A 23,809-nucleotide genomic window follows, 5' to 3' on the forward strand; every position below is an offset into this window, starting at 1 on the left:
CATCAGATATGTCAAGACAAGGTTTAAGTCCGATTGAGGCATTATGAACGGCACAGGAGGAAATGTGTGCGTAATGCCTTTCAAGAAACGGTTAACAACTGGGGACTTAAAAAGAGAAGGCTGATCTGGAAGCTGTAGAAAGGCAGAGATGGCCAAAAGGTAACCTTTGATAGTGCCCAGAGCAGAGCCCTGCTGGGCCAAAGAAAGGAGGAACAGAAGGACCTCAGAAAGAGGGGCAGAGGGGATCCTCAGCCTTTGCTGTACACCATGCCACAAATTTGTTCCACCTGCAGGCGTATACCGTTTTAGTGGAGGGACGCCTGGCTGCCTTAATGACATCACAGACTTCGGGAGGAAGATCGAACCTGGACAGGTTCGGGTGGAGGACCGTCCCCCGCTGCTGCGACAGAAGATCCTCCCAAAGAGGCAGTCAGATCGAGGGATCGATCGCCATGCTGAGTAGCTCTGAATACCAGTATCTTCGGCCCAATCGGGAGCCATAAGGATGACTTTGGCCCAGTCGCGCAGAATCTTCTTCAGCACTCTGGACAGAAGTGTAATAGGCAGAAAGGCGTACAATAGACCGCAGCTCCACTCGCGACGAAAAGCATCGCCTAGTGAGTGCAGCCTTGGAAATTCCAACGCACAGAACTGATGACTTTGCGCGTTCTCTTCAGTGGCGAATAGATCTAACCAAGGCTCTCCCCACTGCTGAAAGACCTTGCACCACGTCAGAGTTCAGATGCCATTCGTGATCCATCAAGCACCGGCGGCTGAGTTCGTCCGCCCCAGCGTTTAGAGAACCTGCCAGGTGTTGAACCACCAAGGTAATGCCTTGATGTTCCAGCCATGTCCAGAGGCGCAGAGCCTCCTAACATAGGGTCCAGGACCCCACGCCGCCCAGTTTGTTGCAATACCACATGGCGGTGGTGTTGTCCGTGAACACTACACCACACTTCCCCGGACAGAGGGAAGAAATGCCTTCAGTGCAAGTCGGATCGCCCGAAGCTCCAAAAGATGGATATGGAGCCGGCACTCCGCCGGAGACCACCAGAGTTCTCTGATCTTCGCCTCTCCCAAGTGGCCTCCCCATCCCAGGAGGGATGCACCCATCACCACTGTGTGCTCCGGTTGGGGAAGGGAGAGGGATCTGCCATTGACCCAATCGCGACTCGTGAGCCACCACTGCAATGGTCGTGCAGTGCCCATGAGATCTGGACATGATCGGACAGGAACCCCAGATGCTGCGCCCACTGGTACTTCAGGTCTCACTGCAGAGCCCGCATATGCCATCTAGTATGTGGCACCAGCAGGATGCAGGAGGCCATCAGGTCCAGGAGCTGGAGGGTCATCCTGACTGAAACCCGGGATAGAGGCTGAAAGATCGGAATCAGAACATGAATATCCCGGACTCCCTGTTCGGGTGGATAAACCAGAAACAGCGTAGAGTCCAGAACCACTCCGATAAAGGGGAGCTTCTGAGAGGGACTCTGGTGCGACTTTGGCACGTTGACCGAGAACCCCAGCAAATGCACGAGGTCGGCCGTAGCCTGAAGGTGGTCGACGACTGCCTGGGGCGAGCCCGCCTTCAGCAACCAGTCGTCGAGGTAAGAGAAGACTGACACCCCTGACCTGCGCAGGTGAACTGTGACCATCGCCATCACCTTCGTGAACACCCGAGGGGCACTGGTAAGGCCGAAGGGGAGCACTGCAAACTGGAAATGCTCCTGGCCTACCGTGAACTGCAGGTAACGCCGGTGGGCCGGCAGGACGGGGATGTGAAAATATGCGTCCTGCAGGTCCAACACCTACCATCCAGTCTCCAGGGTCGAGGGCAGCCAAGACCTGAGCCAGAGTCAACATCTTGAACTTCTCCTTCCAGAGGAAGCGGTTGACGTTCCCGAGGTCCAAGATGGGGCACAAACCCCCCTTGTCCTTTTTGGGGACCAGAAAGTAGTGGGAACAACCACACCCTACTTCTGGCCCAGGAACGCACTCAATGGCCCCCTTGGCCAAGAGGGTCGTGACTTTCTGCTGGAGAGTTGCAAAGTGTTCCCTGACATGCGGTGGTACTGAGGTGGCATGGCAGGTGGGGTGGATTGAAAGGGAAGGGAGTAGCCCCTGCCGATTATCTGCAACTCCCACTTGTCCGGTGGGATAGTGTGCCAGTGGGGGAGGTGATGGCGGATCCTGCCACCCACTGGTGTGGGGAGCCCCCCAAAGCTCAGATTAGGAAGGTTTGGAGGTAGAAGCAGCGCAGGCGGTCTGACCCCCAACGCTGATTCCCAGACCCGCCCCTGCGGAGTCTGCGGCCGTGCCGACGCTGGTTCTGTACAGGCTTGCTGAAGGAACGTGCCTGGGCGCCCCTGCCTTGGCCACGAAAGGAACGAAAACCAGAAGTGGCTGGGCTTTTCGTGGAAAGACCTAAGGACTTAGACGTAGCTCGCGAGTCCTTAAAACGCTCCAGCGCATTGTCGGCCTTATCGCCAAACAGACGGGTGCCATCAAAGGGCATGTCCATGAGGGAGCTTTGTACATCTGGGGAGAACCCGGTAAATCTCAACCAGGCGTGGCGATGAAGCACCACAGTCATAGAAATGGCTCTACCTAGTGAGTCCGCGGTGTCCAAACCACACCGAATGGCGAACTTAAACGCATCCTTACCCTCAGCAACAGCTCGAGACAGCACAGCTTGGGCCTCTTCAGGACACTGAGGACACACCTGCGCAACGGCATCCCACACCGCGTGGATATAGCGGCCCAAGAGGCAAGCGGTGTTCACCAACCACAGCCCTAAGCTGGCTGAAGAAAACAACCGCTTGCCGAACTGCTCCTAATCTGGCGGAGCCTTGGGAAATGCACTCTGGGACATCAAAGCTTGGATGAGCAGGCTCTCGGGCGTAGGATGAGTGGTCAGAAAGGCAGGGTCACCCCGCGCCGGGCGATGACGCCTGGCGACGCTCTTATCCACCGGGGCCCCCATGGCAGGCCGCAACCAAGTGCCCAGCAAGAAGTCAGTGAGGGTGTCGTTAAATGGCAGCAGGGGCTCCGACGAAGTGGACACCGTCTGGAGCACCTCAGTGAGGAGATTAGTCTTTAGGGCCACCGTAGGGAGATAAAGGTGGAGGACCTCAGTGTCCCGACGAAGCACCATTGTGTACAAGGCGCCCACCTCCATGGTAGGCAGAGGAGATGTAAACCCAGGGTCAGAGGAGAGATCGAGACCGCCGGCCTCCTCGAACTCATCCGCCCAGTCCTGCTTAGAGTCACACTGATGAGCAAGAGGGTCCTCGGACCCCTCCCAGTCATCCTCCACCTCTGCCGTATGTGGGACAGGCTGCGGCAGCAGGGCAGGGACCAGGGAAGGAACAAACAGCCCGAGGAATGGCGCCGGACGGGGCCGAACCGGCACCGCGTCCCAGTGCAGATCCCAGGTAGGGACAGCAGTGTCCGAGAACCTGGGCGGGGTGGAACAAGTGGCACCCACTGCGGCACCGGAGGCAGAGCAGAGGGCGGCGCTGGAGTCGGCAGCGCGGAACCTTGTGGCTCTGTGGCCGGAGCCAGCGGCGTAGGATCCTGCAGCGCCGGAACCGCCAGCCCGACTGGATCCTGACACGGGACCGCGAGGTCTGAGGATGCGCCGGCAGGAGCCCGAGGCCCACACAGGCAGTACAAGGTGGCAAGAAATTCTTGTACCTGAGCGGGAGTCGCCGACGGACCCGGGTAAGGTGGGTAGGGCGCGGGACTCCCGGGCTCCGAAGGAGCATCCCCCCATCCCCCTCGTCTGCATCCGGGGACCGACGAGGGGACGTCGGAGAGCGATAACGCTTCTTCGACTTCATCTTGTGTCGTCTCTTACCCGAATCCAAGAGTGAAGACTTGGAGCCCGAGGAACAATGAAGATGATGGCCCCGCGAGCGTTCCCAGGAGCACCCCTGGACCGTGAGCGGTGCAGGGACGAGTGACGGACTGAAACAGCTTCCGGTGCTGCTCCCGCAAGGCCTTCGGGCCATGGCCAGACAGTCCATACAGGACCGGGAGTCATGGTCGCTCTTCGGGAAGTAGAGAGACGTTGTGGGGGTCCGCCACCGACATATTGCGACGGCAGGCCCCACAAGACTTGAAACCAGGCATTCCTACGTGCAGAGTAGACAGCTAACAGAAAACAAAAAAGTCTCAAAAAGATAGTCAACAAGCATTGGCATAGCCAATAGGCCTCACCTTTGGGGCCATATAACCCTTTAGCCAGAGCTATTGACTTTGCCAATGTCTTTAAGCTGTGCTGTAGAGAAGTGTGGCTGCTGTGCAGCATGCTGAAAAGTTTTATTAAAAGTGTCTGAAGCATTTTTGTTACCTTCTAGATGACCAAGATGGCATTATGTACAACTGAACGACCATAATGAAAAAAATATTCACAATAAAAAACCCTCAGTCTTTTGTTCTTGCAATGCTGGCAACTTGTTTCTGCCCGTTCCAAAGGGGGCATAAACAATCGGAGGGTGAAGGTTGGGAACTAGTACCTGTATTATAACACTAGCAGTGGCCAGACGCTAGGGGAGAAATCAACAGATGCCAGATTCTGAGAGCAGGCTGAGGTGATGCTGAATGATGCTGCGGTGGCGCCGAGTGATGCTGTGGTGGTATGGCCTCCCTGGACCACAAACAGTGGCACAGTCACAGAGACATTGTCTATCCAGGATATTCTGACTGGCACCCGACACCCAATCAGAATGGCCCTTAAATATGGAACTATTCTTGTCTTGTGGTCTTCGTTCAGCAATCTGATGGGCCACTCTTCTACTTATTAGAAAAGCACACTTTGTTAGGACCATTCTGATTGCATGGTAGCAGCCAATTAGAAGAGCTGTTAAACTCTCTGCCTGTGACACAGACATGGGTCTGTATTGTTGCAGAAGCAGTTGGCTGCCGTTTAACAAAGCTGCTGGTCTGGACTTCTATTTGGTCCATAAAAGCAAAATCAGCAGGGGTCTAAGTAGGAGGAAAAATGTGTGTATAAGGGGGGTCTTGTAGAATTCAGGGTGTGGCTTAACAAAAAACTGCATTGTATGCATCACATCATGAAAATAGCTAACACTATCAGGGAATGCAAGAGTAAATGAAACATGTGAAATCTAAAGGGGAACTAAACTGCTGATGTGGATTACTGTAACGTGCTTTACTTTCATGTTTCAGAACTAGATCAGTGTTTTTATTCACTGGCGGGTCTGAGAGACCCGGAGGGACCCGGCCCACTTAAAGCTTTGAAAAGCAAGACCGTAAACAACAACCGGCAAAGCTACCAAGTCTAGCGGTGGTTTCCAGCCTTTTTGCTTTGACAATACTTCATTTGTGTAGTCGTGCTTTTTTTTGTAAAACTTTACTGATTGAGATCTGCATGGCTACCACCAATAAGCATTGACAAAGGCAGTAGGCGTGGGCTAGTTAAAGAGAAGGTGTTGTGCGATTCGTGTTGATGCAGTGTGGAATATGGAAACAGTAAGCAGCCGGTACTCAGAAATTGGGTGGGAGTGGAGTGGGGGGGCTAGGGTGGGCAGAGCCGATGACAGTGTGTGCCTGGTCTGCCAGCACATATGCCTTCACTACACAAACCGTGGGCGAAAGAAATTGATAAGGATAACATTCATAAGGAAAATGTGGAGAGAAAATCTATTCTACCTGTGCTAATTGGTCAAATAATACTCAATAGCGAGGGAACCTTCTGCAAGCATCTGTGTGCGTGTCCAGTACGCCATAGGATGTGCGTGAGGCTGGTAAGGATGCTCATGTAAGTAATGGACTGCTGGAGAGATCTGTGCGTAATCCCTGCTCACGGAGTCATAAAGGAATTCAGAAGCATAAACTACCCATTGCAAAGCACTGCGTCTAACGCTTGCTTCACAAGTGAGTATTTTATGCAGGATAGTTTGATGGCGCCAGCGGAAAGTGTTACAGTGTGTTATGTTTCACAAGTTGAGTCCGGGTAAAGTAGCTCTGTGGGTTGTGCACATGAATGAATGGTACATAGAGCGCATGGCTACCATAGGCCTCCCAGCGCTAGAGACAAGCCGCCAAACAATCAAGCAGTCAGACACTTCCGGAGAACAGCAGGGTCTTCAGTTGTTTGCGAAAAATGAGATGATTAGTCCCAAGTCAGATATGATCTGGGAGCGGATTCCAGCCTTTAGCCGCTATGAGGGAAAAAAAAGACATAAAAAAGTGTAGGGCTCAGTGAAGAGCCCTGCGGCACTCCACATCGTAGTGGCATTCTTTCAGAGCTAGTACTACCCTCAAAGACCTAAAAATACCTGTCAGGAAGGATTCAAGCCATTTAAGTAGGATTCCTGACCCCCCCAACCTCTCTAAGTCTTGTGATCAGAAGTTGGTGGTTAACAGTGTCGAATGCCGCACTGAGATCGAGCAATATAATAGCTGCGGACCCGCCACTGTCTACAATTTCCTGGCTTCTTCGACCACAGCTAGCAAGGCTGTCTGTGCCTTGTTGGGGTCTAAAACCCGTTTGGGAGGGGTGTAAACGTTCATTCCCCTCCAGAAATGTGGAGAGAACATGATTAACATATTTTTCGCATATCTTTGCGATCCCTGGTAAGAGTGAAATTGGCAAACACTTCAGGGTCCAGGGAAGGTTTCTTCAGTAATGCTCTGACCATAGCTCGCTTCCATAAGGATGGCACAATTCCAGAGGACAGCGAACTGTTAATAAGCTCCAAAAAAGTTGGTGCGACAGTCAGAAACCCGATTGAGGGTCACAGGAGATGCTGCATCTCTTGGGGAGCCAGATTTCAGCTGCTCCATGTATGTTTTCAGGGAGTTTATATCCATATGAGGGATGGTCTCAATGAGGGGCTCCGAAAAACGGGGCTCTGCCTCTGCAGGGGTCATTACTGAGATCAAGAGAGGAGTAAAGGTGGAGTAGATGTCAATTTTCTTATGAAAAAATGGTGCCAACCTTGTACACTGTCCTAAGACATCCTCTGATGGCAGTGGAGGCGCAGGGGGTTTGATAAGGGATTTCATAATTTTTAAAAAAGTCCCTGGGGGAGTATGACGTGGAGATAATCTTTCCTCCGCAATACTCCGCTTGGGCGCTTTTAATTCCTGCTTTATAAACTTTATAAACTTGCTGCAAACATGTCAATTTATCCTGCAATGCAATTCAATCATTAGTTATTGTAAGGCTCGTAAAATGGCTTCTCATTGGTTAACACTTCCTATTAAGTGGTTTGTAAGGCAGCTCCATGGCTCAGCGAGTTAAACCATTGATTCCATAACACGCAGGTCACAACTTTGAGACTTTGGACTCTGTCTTCCGTCGGTAGGAAATAAAGTACCTTAAATATGTGCAAAGCTAACACCTTTCATTGAGGGCTCTTACAAACAGTGCCTCTGATATGAAGTGCTATGTAAAACATCAGTGTGTGCTATTTTAGTATTAATCTCATCGCGTGTGTGTGCTCTGAAAAGGTCTACATATGACTACTGCATTCATGGAGTTTTGGGGGCACAATTTTTGTTCCAGACAACACATTCTGGTTCGTACAGTGGCCCAGAGCTCCAGACACTAACAATACAAGCATTGGCCGCGCGGCTCACTGAGGACATCAAAGCGGCCGCAAGGGGAGAAAGGAGGGGTGAGTGCAAGCCGAGGTGACAAGAAGGGCTGGGCGAGGAGGGGGGAATGCCAGCAGCAGAGGAGCCTGATTAAAGCTGACGAAAAGGGAGGGGGAGAAGGGTGGAGGGAGTGTGAGCAGCAGATGTGCACGCCATCGTGCACTCAAGCTTCAGGCCTGCAAAATATTGTGGGTAGCACTTTGAAAACCCATATACTATATGCTCTCCGAGCAGCGCATAGCTCAGCAAGACCTAAAAAGTGACTGAGGTACGTGCTCTAACCGGATCTGCGCTTACTGGCGCGGAAAAGAACTGGCGTCAGCGCGCATGGGTGGCGCCCAAGTAGTTTCCGTGACGTCATCTCGGCGCATACGACGTCAGCGACGGACGCCTAGCCGCACAACGCCACCTACTGACACGCAAGGGTACTGCCAACAAAAAAAACTTTCCAGATCCAGTCTGATGCCTGGGGATATTCTAAGGAAAGGAATCAATCACTAACATGTCTTTTTCAGATGTATGCAGTCTTCTATCATATTGTGTAGCCAGCCCATTGGGTGGGCAATACTTGTAACAACCTATGGTAAACAATTAAGGTAATTGGAGTTGCTTAAGCCATTCTAGTTGCCTCGATTCGGAAGGAGCAGGCAAATTTAATTCAGTAGTTGATGGTATCTTTCACCTTACCATTGGTCTGTATTTTACATCTAAGAGTAATAATTTTTTATCCTAGCAATAGGTATCGGTGCATGGCTACCAAAACGCATTGTAGAGAAGAGTTTGACATTTTTCTTTGGTTTTTGGAGAGGTTTTTGTAAGTAACTTTGGAGGTATTCAGTAATACCTTGGGAGGAGCTATAAGACTGTTTGAAAATGAGCCACATGAATGGGTGATGACAGCAGACTATTTTTTTAAAATTTTAACAGGACAGCTAACTGAGAGGCTTTTTGGCATCAATATTTTCTCTTTGCTGACAACGAAAGCTTTTGGATGACATACGAATTTTGCAGTTCATCCCCAATCATGCAGAGAAGCCAACAAAAGAGTTTGTTTGCGAAGTCTGATGATCAGATTTTTTAAATGCAATAGTCGGGAAACTCCTAGTGGTGTGTGGATCTATATCTGGTTTCACATGAAATGAACAGGTCACGCACACCTTTGATACCCCTGCTCTTATAGACCAACCCCAATTCCCATTCCCACACACCACTATGGGAGTGAACGAAAATCTGATGACGTAAAAGCCTGCTGTAGACAAACTGGTAAAAGATGTGAAATACATTTTAAAAACGTAAACAAAGAAACTTTCCAGTAGTCTATTGTGTTATTAATTACATGGAGGTTCAAAGAGACACAATCTCAAAACATTCTTGCTGTAATGGGAAAGAGACAACAGGATAAATATCAATGATGACCTGTTTGACAGCTCATTTATTTCTTCGGTAGCGTGGGAGAGTGAAAATGGAGAATAGGACAAACAATATCACTATGTATTATTTTTGTGCGTTACCAGAAAATCGGCCGTCCTGTTACAAAGTGCCATTGGCACTACTACAAGAAGGGGAAATGTCCCTCCCTCCTTTTAATCATTGGTATATACAGGAACACTGGAATTTTGCAGCAAAACAGGACCAAATAAAGCCCCAGGGGTGACTCAATGATGTGGTAAAAAAGGCAGCGTAATAAAGAACATTTTGTGGTAGAATCATTTTGACACACATTACACTGCCTAGGGCCAAGATTCATAGCATTATTTTGATTTTAACAACTTTTTATAGCAATCACCAACTAAAAATTGGCCATTTAATGTTAGTAAAGCGTCTGTCACTATGTGACAATGCGCGATAGTTTTGTTTCCAGCTAAATAAACTTTATTACTTTTTCCTATACTTTACCATATGGAGGCTCCACAGCTGGGGTAGAGCTTTGCCTATGGTAAACTATAGGGAAATTGTAAACCCTTTATTAACATTTATAATATTAGCAAAAATAAGTGTTAAGTATTACTGCAAATTAATTTTCCATATCTACATATATAAAGGAAAAAGCTACATGAACGCATTTTTAACTTAAATCGTTAATTTCAGTTAAAAATATTTTTCTGAAGTTTAAATTAAAAAATAAATTCCCATCAAAGTATAAACTTTTATACAATAATGGCATTTAAAAGTGATGTTTAGAATTAACAGTGGTTTAATTATATTTAAATAAAAAAGTTACTTTAATTTATGAATTCATAAAGGTTGCTAAATATTTCAGAAAACAAGGAATATGCTACTTACCAGTATGCATCATATGTAGAGCTGCAGATCTATACACTGTGCATAGATCACCATCTGGTGTTGGGCCCGGATGTTTGCAGTTTGTTTTTCCTCTTGGAAAGTCTTTGGAAGTCACGAGGTCGGTGACTCCTCCTCTGGTTCGTATTGCGCATGGGCTTCGACTCCATCCTCAGATTTTCACCAGCAGGGAAAGATGGAGAGTAGTAGTAGTAACAGTAAAGAAACCCATGTGTGTTGTATCTAAATAAGATAAACTGGAACGGATACAGGTAGCCGGGGAGGCGGGTGGGCGTGTATAGATCTGCAGCTCTACATGCCAAGAACAGATGCATACTGGTAAGTAGCATATTCCGTTCGAGGCATATGAGCTGCAGATTATACACTGTGCATAGATTATATAGCAGTACCCAACCCTAGCAGCGACCACCGGCATCCGTTGCAGTTGTTTGGAACAGTGTTTTTAGTACAGCCGGGCCCACACTAGCTTGTTGCTTGGTTTGCACATCTACACAGTAATGTTTTGTGAAGGTGTGCGATGTGGACCATGTCGCTGCTTTGCAGATGTCATCTAGTGGTATGTTTCCTAGAAAAGCCATAGAAGCCCCTATCTTTCTTGTAGAGTGGGCTTTAGGGGGGGGAACAGATAGCGTTAGTTTTGCTTTGTGGTAGCAAATCTTTATGCATTTTACAATCCACCTAGCTATCCCTGATTTAGAAATAGGGTTGCCTTTATGTGGTGGAGAGAAAGAGACAAATAGCCGTTTGGTTTTTCTGAAAGGTTGTGTTCTTTGGATGTAGTAAAGTAAGGCCCTTTTAACATCCAGTGTGTGTAAAGCCCTTTCCGCAACGGTTTGAGGTTGTGAGAAAAAGACTGCTAATTCTACAGACTGGTTTAAATGGAATGGAGAAATGACTTTGGGTTGGTGCGGAGTACAACCTTGTTCTGATGCACTTGGAGAAAAGGTGTGAGTGCTTGTATTTCACCAACCCTTCTGAGGGAAGTGATGGCCACTAGAAAAGCTGTTTTTCCATGTGAGAAATTGCAGCTCACATTTATGTAATGGTTCGAAAGGGGGTCCCATTAACCTTGTGAGAACTATATTCAAGTGCTAGACAGGTGAGGGTGGTACTCTGGGTGGAATTACTCGAGGCCTTCCATAAAGGCCTCGATAGCAGGCACCCTGAAAAGTTATAGGTGTTGCCTGTTCTGTAAATAAGCAGCAATTGCTGCGACGTGTAACCGAATGGAAGTATATGCAAGGTTACACCTTTGTAGATGGAGCAAGTAACATATGATGTGCTGTATGGACACATTTAAAGGATTGATTGTGTTGTGGCAGTAAACAAATCTTTTCCACTTTGCATGAATATTATCAGGGAAGCTAGACGCCCTACTACTAGGGCATGCTATGCTGCAATCAGGGGGAAGGTTAAGGTATCCGAATTCTAGGACCTCAGGAGCCAGATCGCAAGGTTGAGCTGAGCTGGGTCCGGGTGTCTTATCTCTCCATGGTTCTGGGTTAGGAGGCATGGTGAGAGGTGCAGCTTTTTGGTGTGGTACTACCGAGAGTTCCAGCAGTGTGGTGTACCACGGTTGTCTGGCCCATGTTGGAGCTACTAGGATCAGTGTTAGGGAATGCTGTTGTAGTTTTCGCACCACTAATGTAATTAGTGGGAGAGGTGGAAAAGCGTATGCAAATTTGTTTGACCAGTTCATCCATATCGCATTGCCTTTGGACAATGGGTGTGGGTATCTGGCGGCGAAGCTTGGGCATTTTTTGTTTGTGGGTGGCGAAGAGGTCTATCTGTGGATGCCCCCACATCTGAAAGAACGGGTGAAGAACCTGTGGGTTAAGTTCCCACTCATGGATCTGCTGCGTTTGTCTGCTGAGCAGATCTGCCACGGTGTTTGACTCCTGGGACGTGTTGGGCCAGGAGAAAGATTTTTTGTGGAAATGCCCATCTCCATATGCTCTGTGCTAATTGAGAGAGCTGTGGAGAGTGTGTGCCCCCCTGTTTTTTAATGTAGTACATGGCAGTCATGTTGTCTGTGCGAATGAGGACTGCCTTGCCTGAAATCTGCATCTGGAAGGATTTTAGGGCGAGGAAGATTGCCAGTAACTCCAGATGGTTGATGTGGAGTAACTTCTGTTGCGGCGTCCATGTGCCCTGTACTGTGAGATGTAACAGATGAGCTCCCCAGCCGGAGAGCGATGCGCATGTTGTCAGGATTATTTGTGGAACCGGGTCCAGGAACGGTCGAACTCTGGAAAGGTTCGTGGTGTTCCACCACTGCAGAGAGCGATGGGTGTGACCGTCTACCAATACCAGATCTGTCAGTTGCCCCTGGTTCCACTGCCGCGCTAAGCACTCTTGGAGTGGACGCATCTGGAGTGTTGCATGGGGCACTATGAAAATGCAAGAGGCCATCATCCCTATCAGTTGCATAAACACTCTTGCTGGGAGAGAGTGTTGAAATATGAATTTCTGACGCAGAGCCTGTATGTTTGCAATCCTGGCAGGATTGGGATAGGCTATGGCTTTTGAGGTGTCTATGGTAGCACCGAGGTATTGTGTGTGATGGTACCAGGTGGGACTTTTGATGGTTCACTGTGAACCCTAGCTGGTGAAGCAGTTGGATTGTAGCGGCCGTGTGTTGCACACATTGTTTGTAGGACGTGGCTTTTATTAGCCAGTCGTCCAAGTATGGGAAGACTTGAATGTACTGTCTGAGGTGTGCAGCCACTACTGCTAGGCACTTGGTGAATACCCTTGGTGCCGTTACCCCGAACGGGAGCACCTTGAACTGGTAGTGTTGCCCGTCCACCACAAATCTGAGGTACTTTCTGTGAGCCTGGTGTACTGGGATGTGAAAGTATGAGTCTTTCAAGTCCGGAGTGGTGAGGAAGTCGTTCTCGGAGAGGAGTGGAAGAACCGGTTGAAGGGTTACCATGTGAAAATGGTCTGAATGTATGTAAGTATTTAGAGGTCTGAGATCTAGGATATGTCGTAGAGTCTCGTCTCTTTGGAATCAGAAAGTACAGGGAGTAGACCCCTACATTTTGTTGATTTATGGGGACCTGCTCTATGGCTTTGCAGGAGGGAGATCACCTCCTGTTTTAGTAACGTAGCATGTTCTTGAGACATAGGGCGTTGCCTGGGTGGAATGTTGGGGGGGGGGGCGTAAGATGTTAATTCTAGGCAATACCCTGAATGAATAATTTGGTTCACCCATCTGTCGGAGGTGATTGTATCCCAGACGTGAAGGAAATGTTATATTCTGCCCCCGACTGGAGTGGAATGGTCTGGAGGGAGCGGGGAAAGTCATTGGGCAGGAGGTGTGGCAGAGCGGGCGGTATTGGTCTTGCCTCTGCCCTTATTATTATTGCCTCTGTATCCGCCTCTTTGATAACCCTTTGTGAAGGTAGATTGAGTAGGGGATTTGAGGACGTGGATGCACTATCCGAGGAGTAGCCTCTGCCCGTGTCCCGAAAGGAAGAGCGGCGAAAAGAGCGCCTAGGAGTGTGTGACTGTAGGGCTCCCATGGATTTCGCCGTGTCAGTATCTTTTTCATCTTTGAGGGCTTCATCAACTTTTATGCCAAATAGATGATCTTGGTCGAATGGGTGGTTCAATATAGAAGCTTGTACCTCAGGTTTAAAACCTGAAACCCTGAGCCAGGCATGGCGACAGAGAAGGACACTGGTGTTTATGGCCCTGGAGGCTGTATCTGCTGCATCTAGGGCACAGCGTATAGAGGTATTAGTTATTGTTTTTCCCTCTTGGATCAATTCATTAGCCCTAATCCTGTATTTTTCAGGGAGATGGTGCATGATGGTCTCCAACTCATCATAATGCGCTCTGTCGTATCTGGCCAATAGCGCTTGTGTGTTGGCGATACGCCATATATTGGCAGCTTGTGACGCAGTGCGCTTCCCTGACGCGTCTAGGAGCTTGGACTCTTTATCAGGTGGTGGTGCTTCGCCTGACGCCTGAGAATTTAAGCGCCTCCTAGCTTTAGATACCACTAGGGAATCCAATGGTGCAGGGCCTTTCATGTATGAAGGGTCTGTGGGGGCGGCTTTGTATTTTTTCTCTATACGGGGGTTTAGGACCCTGGCCCTGACTGGGTCTTTAAAAACCTCCGGTGCATGTTTAATTACTCCCTTTAACATAGGTAGAATGGCAGTAGACCTATGTGCATTGTCGAAGGGGTCTAGGAGAAAATTTTCCTCCACTGGGTCAGTATGTAACTCCACCCCGTGGTAGTGTGCCGCCCTTTGTAATAGGTGGTGAAAGCCTAAGGAATCTTCAGGTGGGGATGGCCTAGATGGGTAAAAGGTCATCCTGTGGGACATCTGGGATGCCCGGATTGTTAGTCGTCCCATGGGTCTGGAGATCCAGTAGGGGTGGGGTCTCGTGGCACATCTGCTGGATCATAATAAGGGTCTCCTAAATCGTCTGGGACAGGAGACAAGGTTGGGGAACGATGAGGCAGGGGTGGGGAGGGTGGAGGAGGTGGGGAAGGCACTCTGAAAGGGGAGGTGGCAGTGTCTTTCCTCTTTGGAGGTTGAGGTGGAGCTGGTTTGTCCAAGTGTCTCTTTTTTGAAGACAATGTCAAATGTCCAGTTTTTGGATCCTTGGTGAGTGTCTTTTGCAGAGGATCCGGTGTGAAAAGTTCTTGCGACACTGGTTGTTCGGTCGGCGCCAAAGTTTTCGGGGCCGACTGCTTTTCAGGCTTGTCTAAGCCGTGCTTCTTTGGGACCTCCGATTTTTTGGTCGGTGCCGAAGAAGGCTTCGGCACGGGAGTGTCGGTGCCGAGGGCCTTGTGATGTTTGGTCGGCACAGGAAGGGCAGGTTTCGTCACCGAAGGCTTTGGTACTGGGTTCGGTGTGGAGATGGAGGCCGATCTTTTCTTCGGTGCCGAAGGGTGTTTTTCGGTACCGCTGGTCGGCTGGCTCGAGCCCGAGCTGCCGGAAGGCTTAATAGGCTTCTTTACAGGGCCCGAAGACGGGTGTGAGAAGCAGTATCCTTGGTCTTGCCTAGGCCCGAAGGCGAAGGTGTGACCGAAGCCTTTTTGGGTGTCGGTGTGGGAGGGGATATTGTACTCCCGACCCTCTGCGCCGGGGTGATGTCCTCCACATCTAAGTCGTCTGCCTCGGAAGCACTGACGAGGTAGTCGTCCTCTTCTTCGATGTTCTGCTGTCCCGGAGCTTCGACGTCGTCCCCGAAGATGTCGACTGGAGCGGAGGTCAAGGAGTGCGCCATGTTGTGTCTAGCCCGATCTCGAATAGTCTTTTTAGAGCGAAAAGACTTGCAGGCGGGACAGTCTCGGGCCTCGTGTTCAGGGGAGAGGCAGAGGTTGCACACCTCATGAAGATCGGTGTGGGGAAACTTGGACCCACATCGAGGGCACTTCTTGAAGGGAGTTCTTTCCATCAGCCGAGACCGGCGCTGGAATAGGCCTGAAGGCTGCCGTCGACGACCGGAATCGAAGAAGTGCCGAAGAGAAGGTGATTAAGATGATTTATTATCTGAAGGAGCTCGATGAGCGAGGATTTTTGCGTCTATCGTTGAACTGGAAAAGTTCGGAACCGGAGCGCGAAGTATTACATACGAGCCCGATGGCGGAAAAAAATCCAAGGATGGAGCTGAAGCCCATGCGCAATACGAACCAGAGGAGGAGTCACCGACCTCGTGACTTCCAAAGACTTTCCAAGAGGAAAAACAAACTGCAAACATCCGGGCCCAACACCAGATGGCAATCTATGCACAGTCTATAATCTGCAGCTCATATGCCTCGAACAAAATGTTTTATTTTTAATATACATTTTTAACAATAAATGATATTTACTGGAATTTAACTATTTAAAATAATTCAATTTAACATTATTGTCTATGTGTTTTGTTTTAAGTCCCAGTCTCCTCTTTTTTCTATGGGAGGGTTTGGCAGTATCAGTGGTTGGTCATGTGTGGTGCTGAGCTTGCTATGGTTTCTTTTTGGCAGTGATAACTTGCACTTAAATTAATTCTACACTTTAGAGTAACTTTACACACTGAGTTTGTAAATAGCCAAAAGTAGTAAAGTTACTCAAAAGTGAAAGGGTCAAATACACATAAATTACTCACAAGTGTAAGCTTCCTTTGTGAATAGTCCAGTTAGTTTTGAAGTGGGCTCTCTCTTAGACAGCCTTTGCAATGATCAGGGTGTGGTCTTTGGTTAGAGCACATATGAACCATTTTTGCTTTATATTGAAGTTTCTCCATTTTGTGTAGTGATCTCTCAGCCAGACCTGAAGGAATGCTTTTGCAGAAAAGCAGGCAAAAGGATACCATGGTGAGGACTAGTGAAATCTAATGGGATGCTGGAGGAAAGTAAAAGTAGCCTGGATTGAGCACTATTGGTAAAATGTGCTTATTGTAACAACGTTCTGTGAAAAAGAATGTGACAATTTTGCTTAAGATCACGCAAAATGACAGACCTTGTGAACTGGTTGCAGGGTGTCCCACTGAGTTCGGATACAAGCAAGAAAGATGCTGAAGAGTCAATTTGCCCCAGGAGTTAAGATACCCGATTTCTTTTCAGGCAAAGCCAATTAAGGTGTCCATGTTTCGACTGCTTCAGATAGTTTGCAGTCATTCCAGAAAAGATGATAATAATTTGGACAACAACAATAATAATGTAAAAAAAAAAAAAAAAAAAAAAAAAAAAAATCAAAAACAGCAATAGATTTTGAATCAGACCATGCATACTTACTGAGTTTTGAAGGTCCTTCCAGCCTCCCAGAGCTTGGAAATGCCTAAAGTTTTCACTGAACAGTCGACCCCCAATCCTTCGTTCCAGGTAAACTGTGTGACCTTCATTCAACCTAGGAAGATACAGAGTATTAGATTTTTGCTTCGGTGATACCAATCAGTAGGAAGGAAAGCTGCAGTATGGCAGTCCAAGATATCATTACCAAAAAGCAAAACTGTGGTAAACAATGGGGGTTACATCATGGCAAACTGCCTGCCTTGCTGGGCGTTAAAGTCTGCACTGGTGGTTAATTTGGGATAAACGTGCTTCTGCCAACACGCCAAGAGAACTTTTGTCTGAAATGAATGGCAGGGGGAGCACTTCATGCAGAAGGTCGCTGGCATTTTTATTTTGGTTGGTTAGAACCAAAAGCCCCCAAAGAGTGGGTTTGTTTCAGAGAAAGAAAGCAACCACTTTATACAGGGACAATTCTCCCTGCAATATGACTTTACATCCCCTAGTATGGCAAGCACAGGCAGGGCAAATCTGCATTGTCAAGCCCAAGTGTTGGCTGCAACTCTAAATTAGTCCACTAAACATCAAATTGGGTCCTTAAGCAGTGAAATGCGTGCTCTTATTCACAGTATTAATATGTCGATTTAAATTGGTCAAGGGTTTATGAAATGAAAACTAAACCTACCCAGTGCCAAACCATCAAATTGCCTTCTGGGAAGGAAAAGCAACAGGAACAAATTGACCGCCATCTATATCACTGCAATCAAGATTTTCAAGCTCCCATTTTGAGCAAGAAATAAATCCTCAAAAGAACTTGCCATGCTCAAAATCCAGGAACAATGCTACCCTGTAAGTAATACTGCACGTGTGTCAAAGCTACTAATACAGAAGCCAGGGTGCACGTTTCCTGTACTTTCCACCCAACAGGTGCTCACAGTGTATCTCAACTTGCAGGACAAATAAGCAAGAAGAAAGGTGAGATCAGAGATAACACTAGACACAAAGGATGTTTCGTAATACAACCAAGTTCTTCTAAAAGGACTGAAATATTCAATAGCGCCCATTCACTGTTTGATTCGCTGCCCAGAACATTTGTAAAACCGTGAAGTCAATGGTAGCGTAGGCTTTATCAATTTAATTCCTTTTGTTTTTAGTTAGGCTGCAAGTGAATGAAAATCTAATATATTTAAAAGACCACAAGGTTTTATTTAGTTCAATTACTAATCTACAAAAGCCTTTTGCTACTATATTTGTAAAAACTTCACAACCACTTTTAATAACCATATTTTCAGTAGATGTACTAAAGGTGTTGCAAAGGTGTCTCTTCCCTAACCAGACTTAGAGGTTCATGAATTTGAGGGGAGGTGTGGAGAATTTTTTATTCCGTCTGAGAGACAAGGTCTGAAATTCTTTAGATGAAAATTCCTGCCTATGATCATGTGCAGATTAAAATTTGACTTGCTGGATTTGGGAGTTTTAAAAATGAAATCCTTTTAACGAAGTGAATGACTGGCAAATGCATGCGAGGATTGAGGAAGAGGCAAAGGAACATCCCTGAACAGGCAATCTGAAATGTGATCCATTATTTACTATTCAGGAGGGCAAGGTGATTTATCTGTGGATGCTGTTTTTTGTTGAGTGAGTGAGGTACAGGTCTTCAATGCTTTCCTGCAGGGCATGATTCAACTCTGGACCTGAATCATGTGAAATAAATAGCACAAATAAGTTAAGACCGGCCAATCTTTCAGCTGTAGCATTAAAAATGATGTAAATGGGGGGGCGTAGCAAGATGGCTAACGTGCTCTAGCAAGCTCCCAGCCCCCTGGCAGTAGAATGCACTTGAATCCTGGTTGCTTCATGGCCCCGGAAGGAATGGGTCCATGTGGAGAACACCCCGGGTGCCCCCGTTTGGTGGTGCTGGTAGAATGCGGCTGCGCAGCTTCCTATACACATGAATGATTCAGGGCCTTAGGCCAATCGTCACACTGGCCAAGAAGAAAGCTGCCACAGGAGGCACTACGACCGTGCGGGAGATGGAACCAGAGAATCAGGCTGGAGAGAGGAGTGGTACCAGCCATCTGGCCTCTGGGAGTTGTGGGTTGTCCTGGATGTTGATGGCACAATGGAGGTAGGAGAGTCCACGAGGCATGCCACAGGCGTGGTCATGAAGATGCCAGCGTAGCCAGCACAGAAGCCTGGCATCTACCGAGATGCAGAGGACTCCGAGGAGCAGATTTGCTGAGGCCGTGGAGCCAGCAGAACAACGCGGGGAAAACACCCCGCACAATTCGGCTCACCCCACCCTGAAATCCTCATCCGATGGTCTGGATTGCAAGGAAGGAATATGCTACTTACCAGTATGCATCTGTTCTTGGCATGTAGAGCTGCAGAGTTGTACACTTAGCATAGATCGCCATCTGGTGTTGGGCCCGGATGTTTGCAGTTTGTTTTTCTTCTTGGACAGTCTTTGGAAGTCACGAGTTTGGTGACTCCTCCTTCGGTCCGTACTGCGCATGGGCTTCGGCTCCATCCTCAGATTGTTTTTCGCCAACAGGGAAATGATGGAGCTTGGTAATCACAGTGAGAAACCCATGTGTGTAGTATCTAAATAAGATGTACTGGAACGGATACAGGTAGCCGGGGAGGCGGGTGGGCGTGTACAACTCTGCAGCTCTACATGCCAAGAACAGATGCATACTGGTAAGTAGCATATTCCGTTTGAGGCATATGAGCTGCAGATTGTACAGTTAGCATAGATTATATAGCAGTACCCAACCCTAGCGGCGACAACCGGTATCCGTTGCAGTGGTTTGAAATAGTGTCTTTAGTACAGCCGGGCCCACTCTAGCTTGCTGCTTGGAATGCACATCTACACAGTAATGTTTTGTGAAGGTGTGCGGTGTAGACCATGTGGCTGCTTTGCAGATGTCATCTAAGGGTATATTCCCTAGAAAGGCCATAGAAGCCCCTAACTTTCTTGTAGAATGGGCTTTAGGTGGAACAGATAATGTTCTTTTAGCCTTTTGGTAGCAAATCTGTATGCATTTTACAATCCACCTAGCTATCCCCGATTTAGAAATGGGGTTGCCTTTATGTGGTGGAGAGAAGGAGACGAACAATTGTTTAGTCTTCCTGAAGGGTTGCGTTCTTTGTATGTAGTATAGCAAGGCCCTTTTTACATCGAGTGTGTGTAAGGCTCTTTCTGCAACAGATTGAGGTTGCGAGAAGAAGACAGGTAATTCCACCGATTGATTGAGATGGAAGGGGGAAATGACCTTGGGCAGGAACTTCGGATTTGTGCGAAGTATGACCTTGCTGTGATGTATTTGTATGAAGGGTTCCTGTATAGTGAACGCTTGTATTTCACCAACCCTTCTAAGGGAAGTGATAGCTACGAGAAAAGCTGTTTTCCAGGTGAGAAACTGTAGCTCGCATTTATGCATTGGTTCGAAGGGCGGACCCATTAGTCGTGTAAGAACTAAATTTAGATTCCATACAGGGGAAGGTGGTGCCCTGGGAGGAATTACTCGTTTAAGGCCTTCCATGAAGGCTTTAATAGCGGGCACTCTGAAGAGTGATAAATGCTGTCTGTTTTGTAGATAAGCAGCGATCGCTGCTAGGTGTAGGCGTATGGATGAATATGCCAGGTTACACCTGTGAAGATGGAGCAGATAGCATATGATGTGCTGTATGGATGCATCTAAAGGGTTGATTGTATTGTTACGGCAGTAAATAACAAATCTTTTCCACTTTGCGGCATAACATGCTCTAGTGGTAGGACGTCTGGCTTCCATGAGGATGTTCATGCAATCAGGGGGAAGGTTAAGGTATCCGAATTCTAGGATTTCAGGAGCCAGATCGCCAGGTTGAGCTGAGCTGGGTCCGGGTGCCTGATTTCTCCATGGTTCTGGGTTAGGAGGCATGGGGATAGGTGCAGTTTTTGATGTGGTACCACTGATAGTTGTAGCGTGGTGTACCACGGCTGCCTGGCCCACGTCGGAGCTACCAGAATGAGTGTGAGGGAGTGCTGTTGTAGCTTCCTGACCACTAATGGAATTAGTGGGAGAGGTGGAAAGGCGTATGCAAATCTGCCTGACCAGTTCATCCATATCGCATTGCCCTTGGACAATGGGTGTGGGTATCTGGCGGCGAAGCTTGGGCATTTTTTGTTTTCGTGGGTGGCGAAGAGGTCTATCTGAGGATGCCCCCACTGTTGGAAGAATGGCTGAAGAACTTGCGGATGCAGTTCCCATTCGTGTAGTTGTTGCGTTTGTCTGCTGAGCAGATCTGCCATGGTGTTTTGTACGCCTGGAACGTGTTGTGCCAGGAGAAAGATGTTTTGGGGAATTGCCCATCTCCATATGCTCTGGGCTAAGCGGGAGAGCTGGGGAGAGTGTGTCCCCCCCCTGTTTTTGGATATAATACATTGCAGTCATGTTGTCTGTGCGATTGAGGACTGCTTTGCCCGAAATCTGTTTTTGGAAAGATTTTAGGGCTAGAAAGATCGCCAAGAGCTCCAGATGGTTGATGTGGAGCAATTTTTGCTGTGGCGTCCATAGACCTTGCTTTGTGAGGTGTAGGAGGTGCGCTCCCCAGCCGGAGAGCGATGCGTCCGCTGTTAGAATCACCTGAGGAACCGGGTCCAGGAACGGCCGCCCTTTGGAAAGGTTTGTGGTGTTCCACCACTGCAGAGAGTGATGTGTGCGGCCGTCCACCAACACCAGATCCGTCAGCTGACCCTGGGCCTGGTTCCACTGTTGTGCTAGGCACTCTTGAAGTGGACGCATGTGTAGTCTTGCATGGGGCACTATAAAGATGCAAGACGCCATCATTCCTATGAGCTTCATGAACACTCTTGCTGGAAGAGAGTGTTGGGGAAGGAATGTTTTGGGTAAGGCTTGAATGCTTGTGATTCTGGCTGAGTTTGGATAGGCAATACCTTTGGAGGTGTCTATAGTGGCCCCGAGATATTGCTTTGTGTGAGATGGTATGAGGTGGGACTTTTGGTAGTTCACCGTGAAGCCTAGCTGGTGGAGCAGTTGGATGGTGCTGTTTGTATGCTGCACGCATTGGTGGTAAGACGCGGCTTTTATCAGCCAGTCGTCTAAGTAAGGGAAGACGTGAATGTGTTGACGTCTGAGGTGTGCTGCTACTACCGCTAGGCATTTGGTAAACACCCGTGGTGCGGTGGTGACCCCGAAGGGGAGAACCGTGAATTGGTAATGTTGCCCGTCCACCACGAACCTGAGGTATTTCCTGTGAGAGGGGTGTATTGGAATGTGAAAGTATGCGTCTTTCAGATCCAAGGTTGTGAGAAAGTCTCCCTGACAGAGGAGCGGGAGGAATTGTTGTAGGGTGACCATATGGAAATGGTCTGAATGTATGTAGGCATTTAGAGGCCGGAGGTCCAGAATGGGCCTGAGGGTCCCGTCTTTCTTTGGTATTAGGAAATATAGGGAGTAAACCCCTAGATTTTGCTGATTGATGGGGACCTGCTCTATAGCGTGTTTTTGGAGGAGGGAGAGTACCTCCTGTTTGAGCAGTGTGGAATGTTCTTGAGACATTGGGCGGTGCCTTGGTGGGATATTGGGCGGGGTAGATGTTAGCTCGAGACAGTACCCTGACCGAATGATTTGGGTCACCCATTTGTCCGATGTTATGGACTCCCATGCGTGGATAAAGTTTTGTAGTCTGCCCTCGACCGGAGTGGAATGGTCTGGGGGGAGCGGAGGGAAGTCATTGTGTGGGCGGGGTGGCAGAACGGGTGTTGTTAGTTTTGCCCCTGCCCTTATTGTTGTTGCCTCTGTAACCACCCCTTTGGTTGCCCTTTGAAAAGGTATTTTGAGGAGGGGATTTGTAGGAGGTAGAGGTGCTATCGGTGGAGAAGCCTCTGCCTGTGCCACGAAAGGAGGAGCGTCGAAAGGAACGTTTAGAGGCTTGTGTTTGGAGTGCCCCCAAAGACTTTGCTGTGTCTGTGTCCTTTTTCATCTTTTCCAACGCTTCGTCTACCTTGGGCCCAAAGAGAGTTTGTTGGTCAAAGGGGTGATTGAGTATGGACGCCTGGACTTCAGGCTTAAACCCTGAGATCCTGAGCCAGGCATGGCGACGAAGCAGGACACTGGTATTTATGGCTCTAGAAGCAGTGTCGGCTGCATCGAGGGCACACTTAATGGAGGTGTTTGTGACGAGTTTACCCTCCTGTATTAGCTCATGAGCCCTACGCTCGTGTTTCTCGGGGAGGTGCTGCATAAGAGCCTCAAGTTCGTCGTAGTGTGCTCTGTCATAGCGCGCAAGTAGCGCTTGTGTGTTTGCAATGCACCACATGTTTGCAGCTTGAGAGGCGGTGCGCTTGCCAGACGCGTCTAGGAGTTTGGATTCCTTGTCTGGCGGTGGGGCTTCTCCTGAGGACTGGGAGTTAGCCCGCTTTCTAGCTGTAGAGACAACTAGGGAATATAAGGGAGCAGGGCCCTTAATGTATGCAGGGTCTGTGGGTGCCGCCTTATACTTTTTCTCTATTCTAGGGTTTAGTACCCTGGCCCTGACAGGGTCTTTGAACACCTCTGCGGCATGCTTGGTGACACCCTTAAGCATGGGTAAGATAGAGGTGGATTTGTCCTGTATGTCGAATGTATCCAGTAAGAAGTCGTCTTCCACTGGTTCAGTGTGCATGTCCACCCCATGGTAGTGTGCTGCTCTCTGCACTAAATGATGGAACCCTAAGGAGTCCTCTGGAGGAGACGGCCTGGATGGGTATAGGTCGTCCTGAGGAATATCGGGTACATCAGGGTTATTGTAATCCTCCCACGGGTCTGGGGTCCCTGGTGGAGTGGGATCCATTGGGGCGTCCGCCGGATAATTGTCCGGGTCCCCGTCATCCGGATCTGGGGCCGGGGCCGGAGAGTAGTGAGGTAAAGGTGGCGGAGACCTGGGAGGGAGAGGGGGTGGAGGAGGTGGAGGAGGTAGGGGAGGTAGGGGAGGTGGTAGTGGGGAGGGCACTCTGAGGGGAGAAGTAGCAGAGTCCTTCCGTTTGGGTGGTGGAGGAGGAGCCGGAGTATCAAGGCGTCTTTTCTTGATAATTAAAGTCAATAGCCCAGTCTTTGGATCTTTGGACAGAGTCTTTTGTAAAGGGTCTGGTGTAAACAGAGC

General features: G+C 48.5%; 1 protein-coding gene across 3 annotated transcripts in view; it reads right to left on the reverse strand.

Annotated features, from left to right (window-relative positions):
- The window catches only part of LTA4H (leukotriene A4 hydrolase), a 322,194-nt gene that overhangs the window by 149,462 nt on the left and 148,923 nt on the right, over nt 1-23,809 (reverse strand). For all 3 annotated transcript variants that reach the window (XM_085653897.1, XM_085653898.1, XM_085653896.1), the window contains exon 11: nt 16,670-16,781. In XM_085653897.1, coding sequence (XP_085510023.1) covers nt 16,670-16,781 — 112 coding nt within the window. The remainder of the gene's footprint in view (nt 1-16,669; nt 16,782-23,809) is intronic.

This window comes from Triturus cristatus, chromosome 4_1, assembly GCF_964204655.1.
Source record: "Triturus cristatus chromosome 4_1, aTriCri1.1, whole genome shotgun sequence".
Taxonomy (NCBI): Eukaryota; Metazoa; Chordata; class Amphibia; order Caudata; family Salamandridae; genus Triturus; species Triturus cristatus.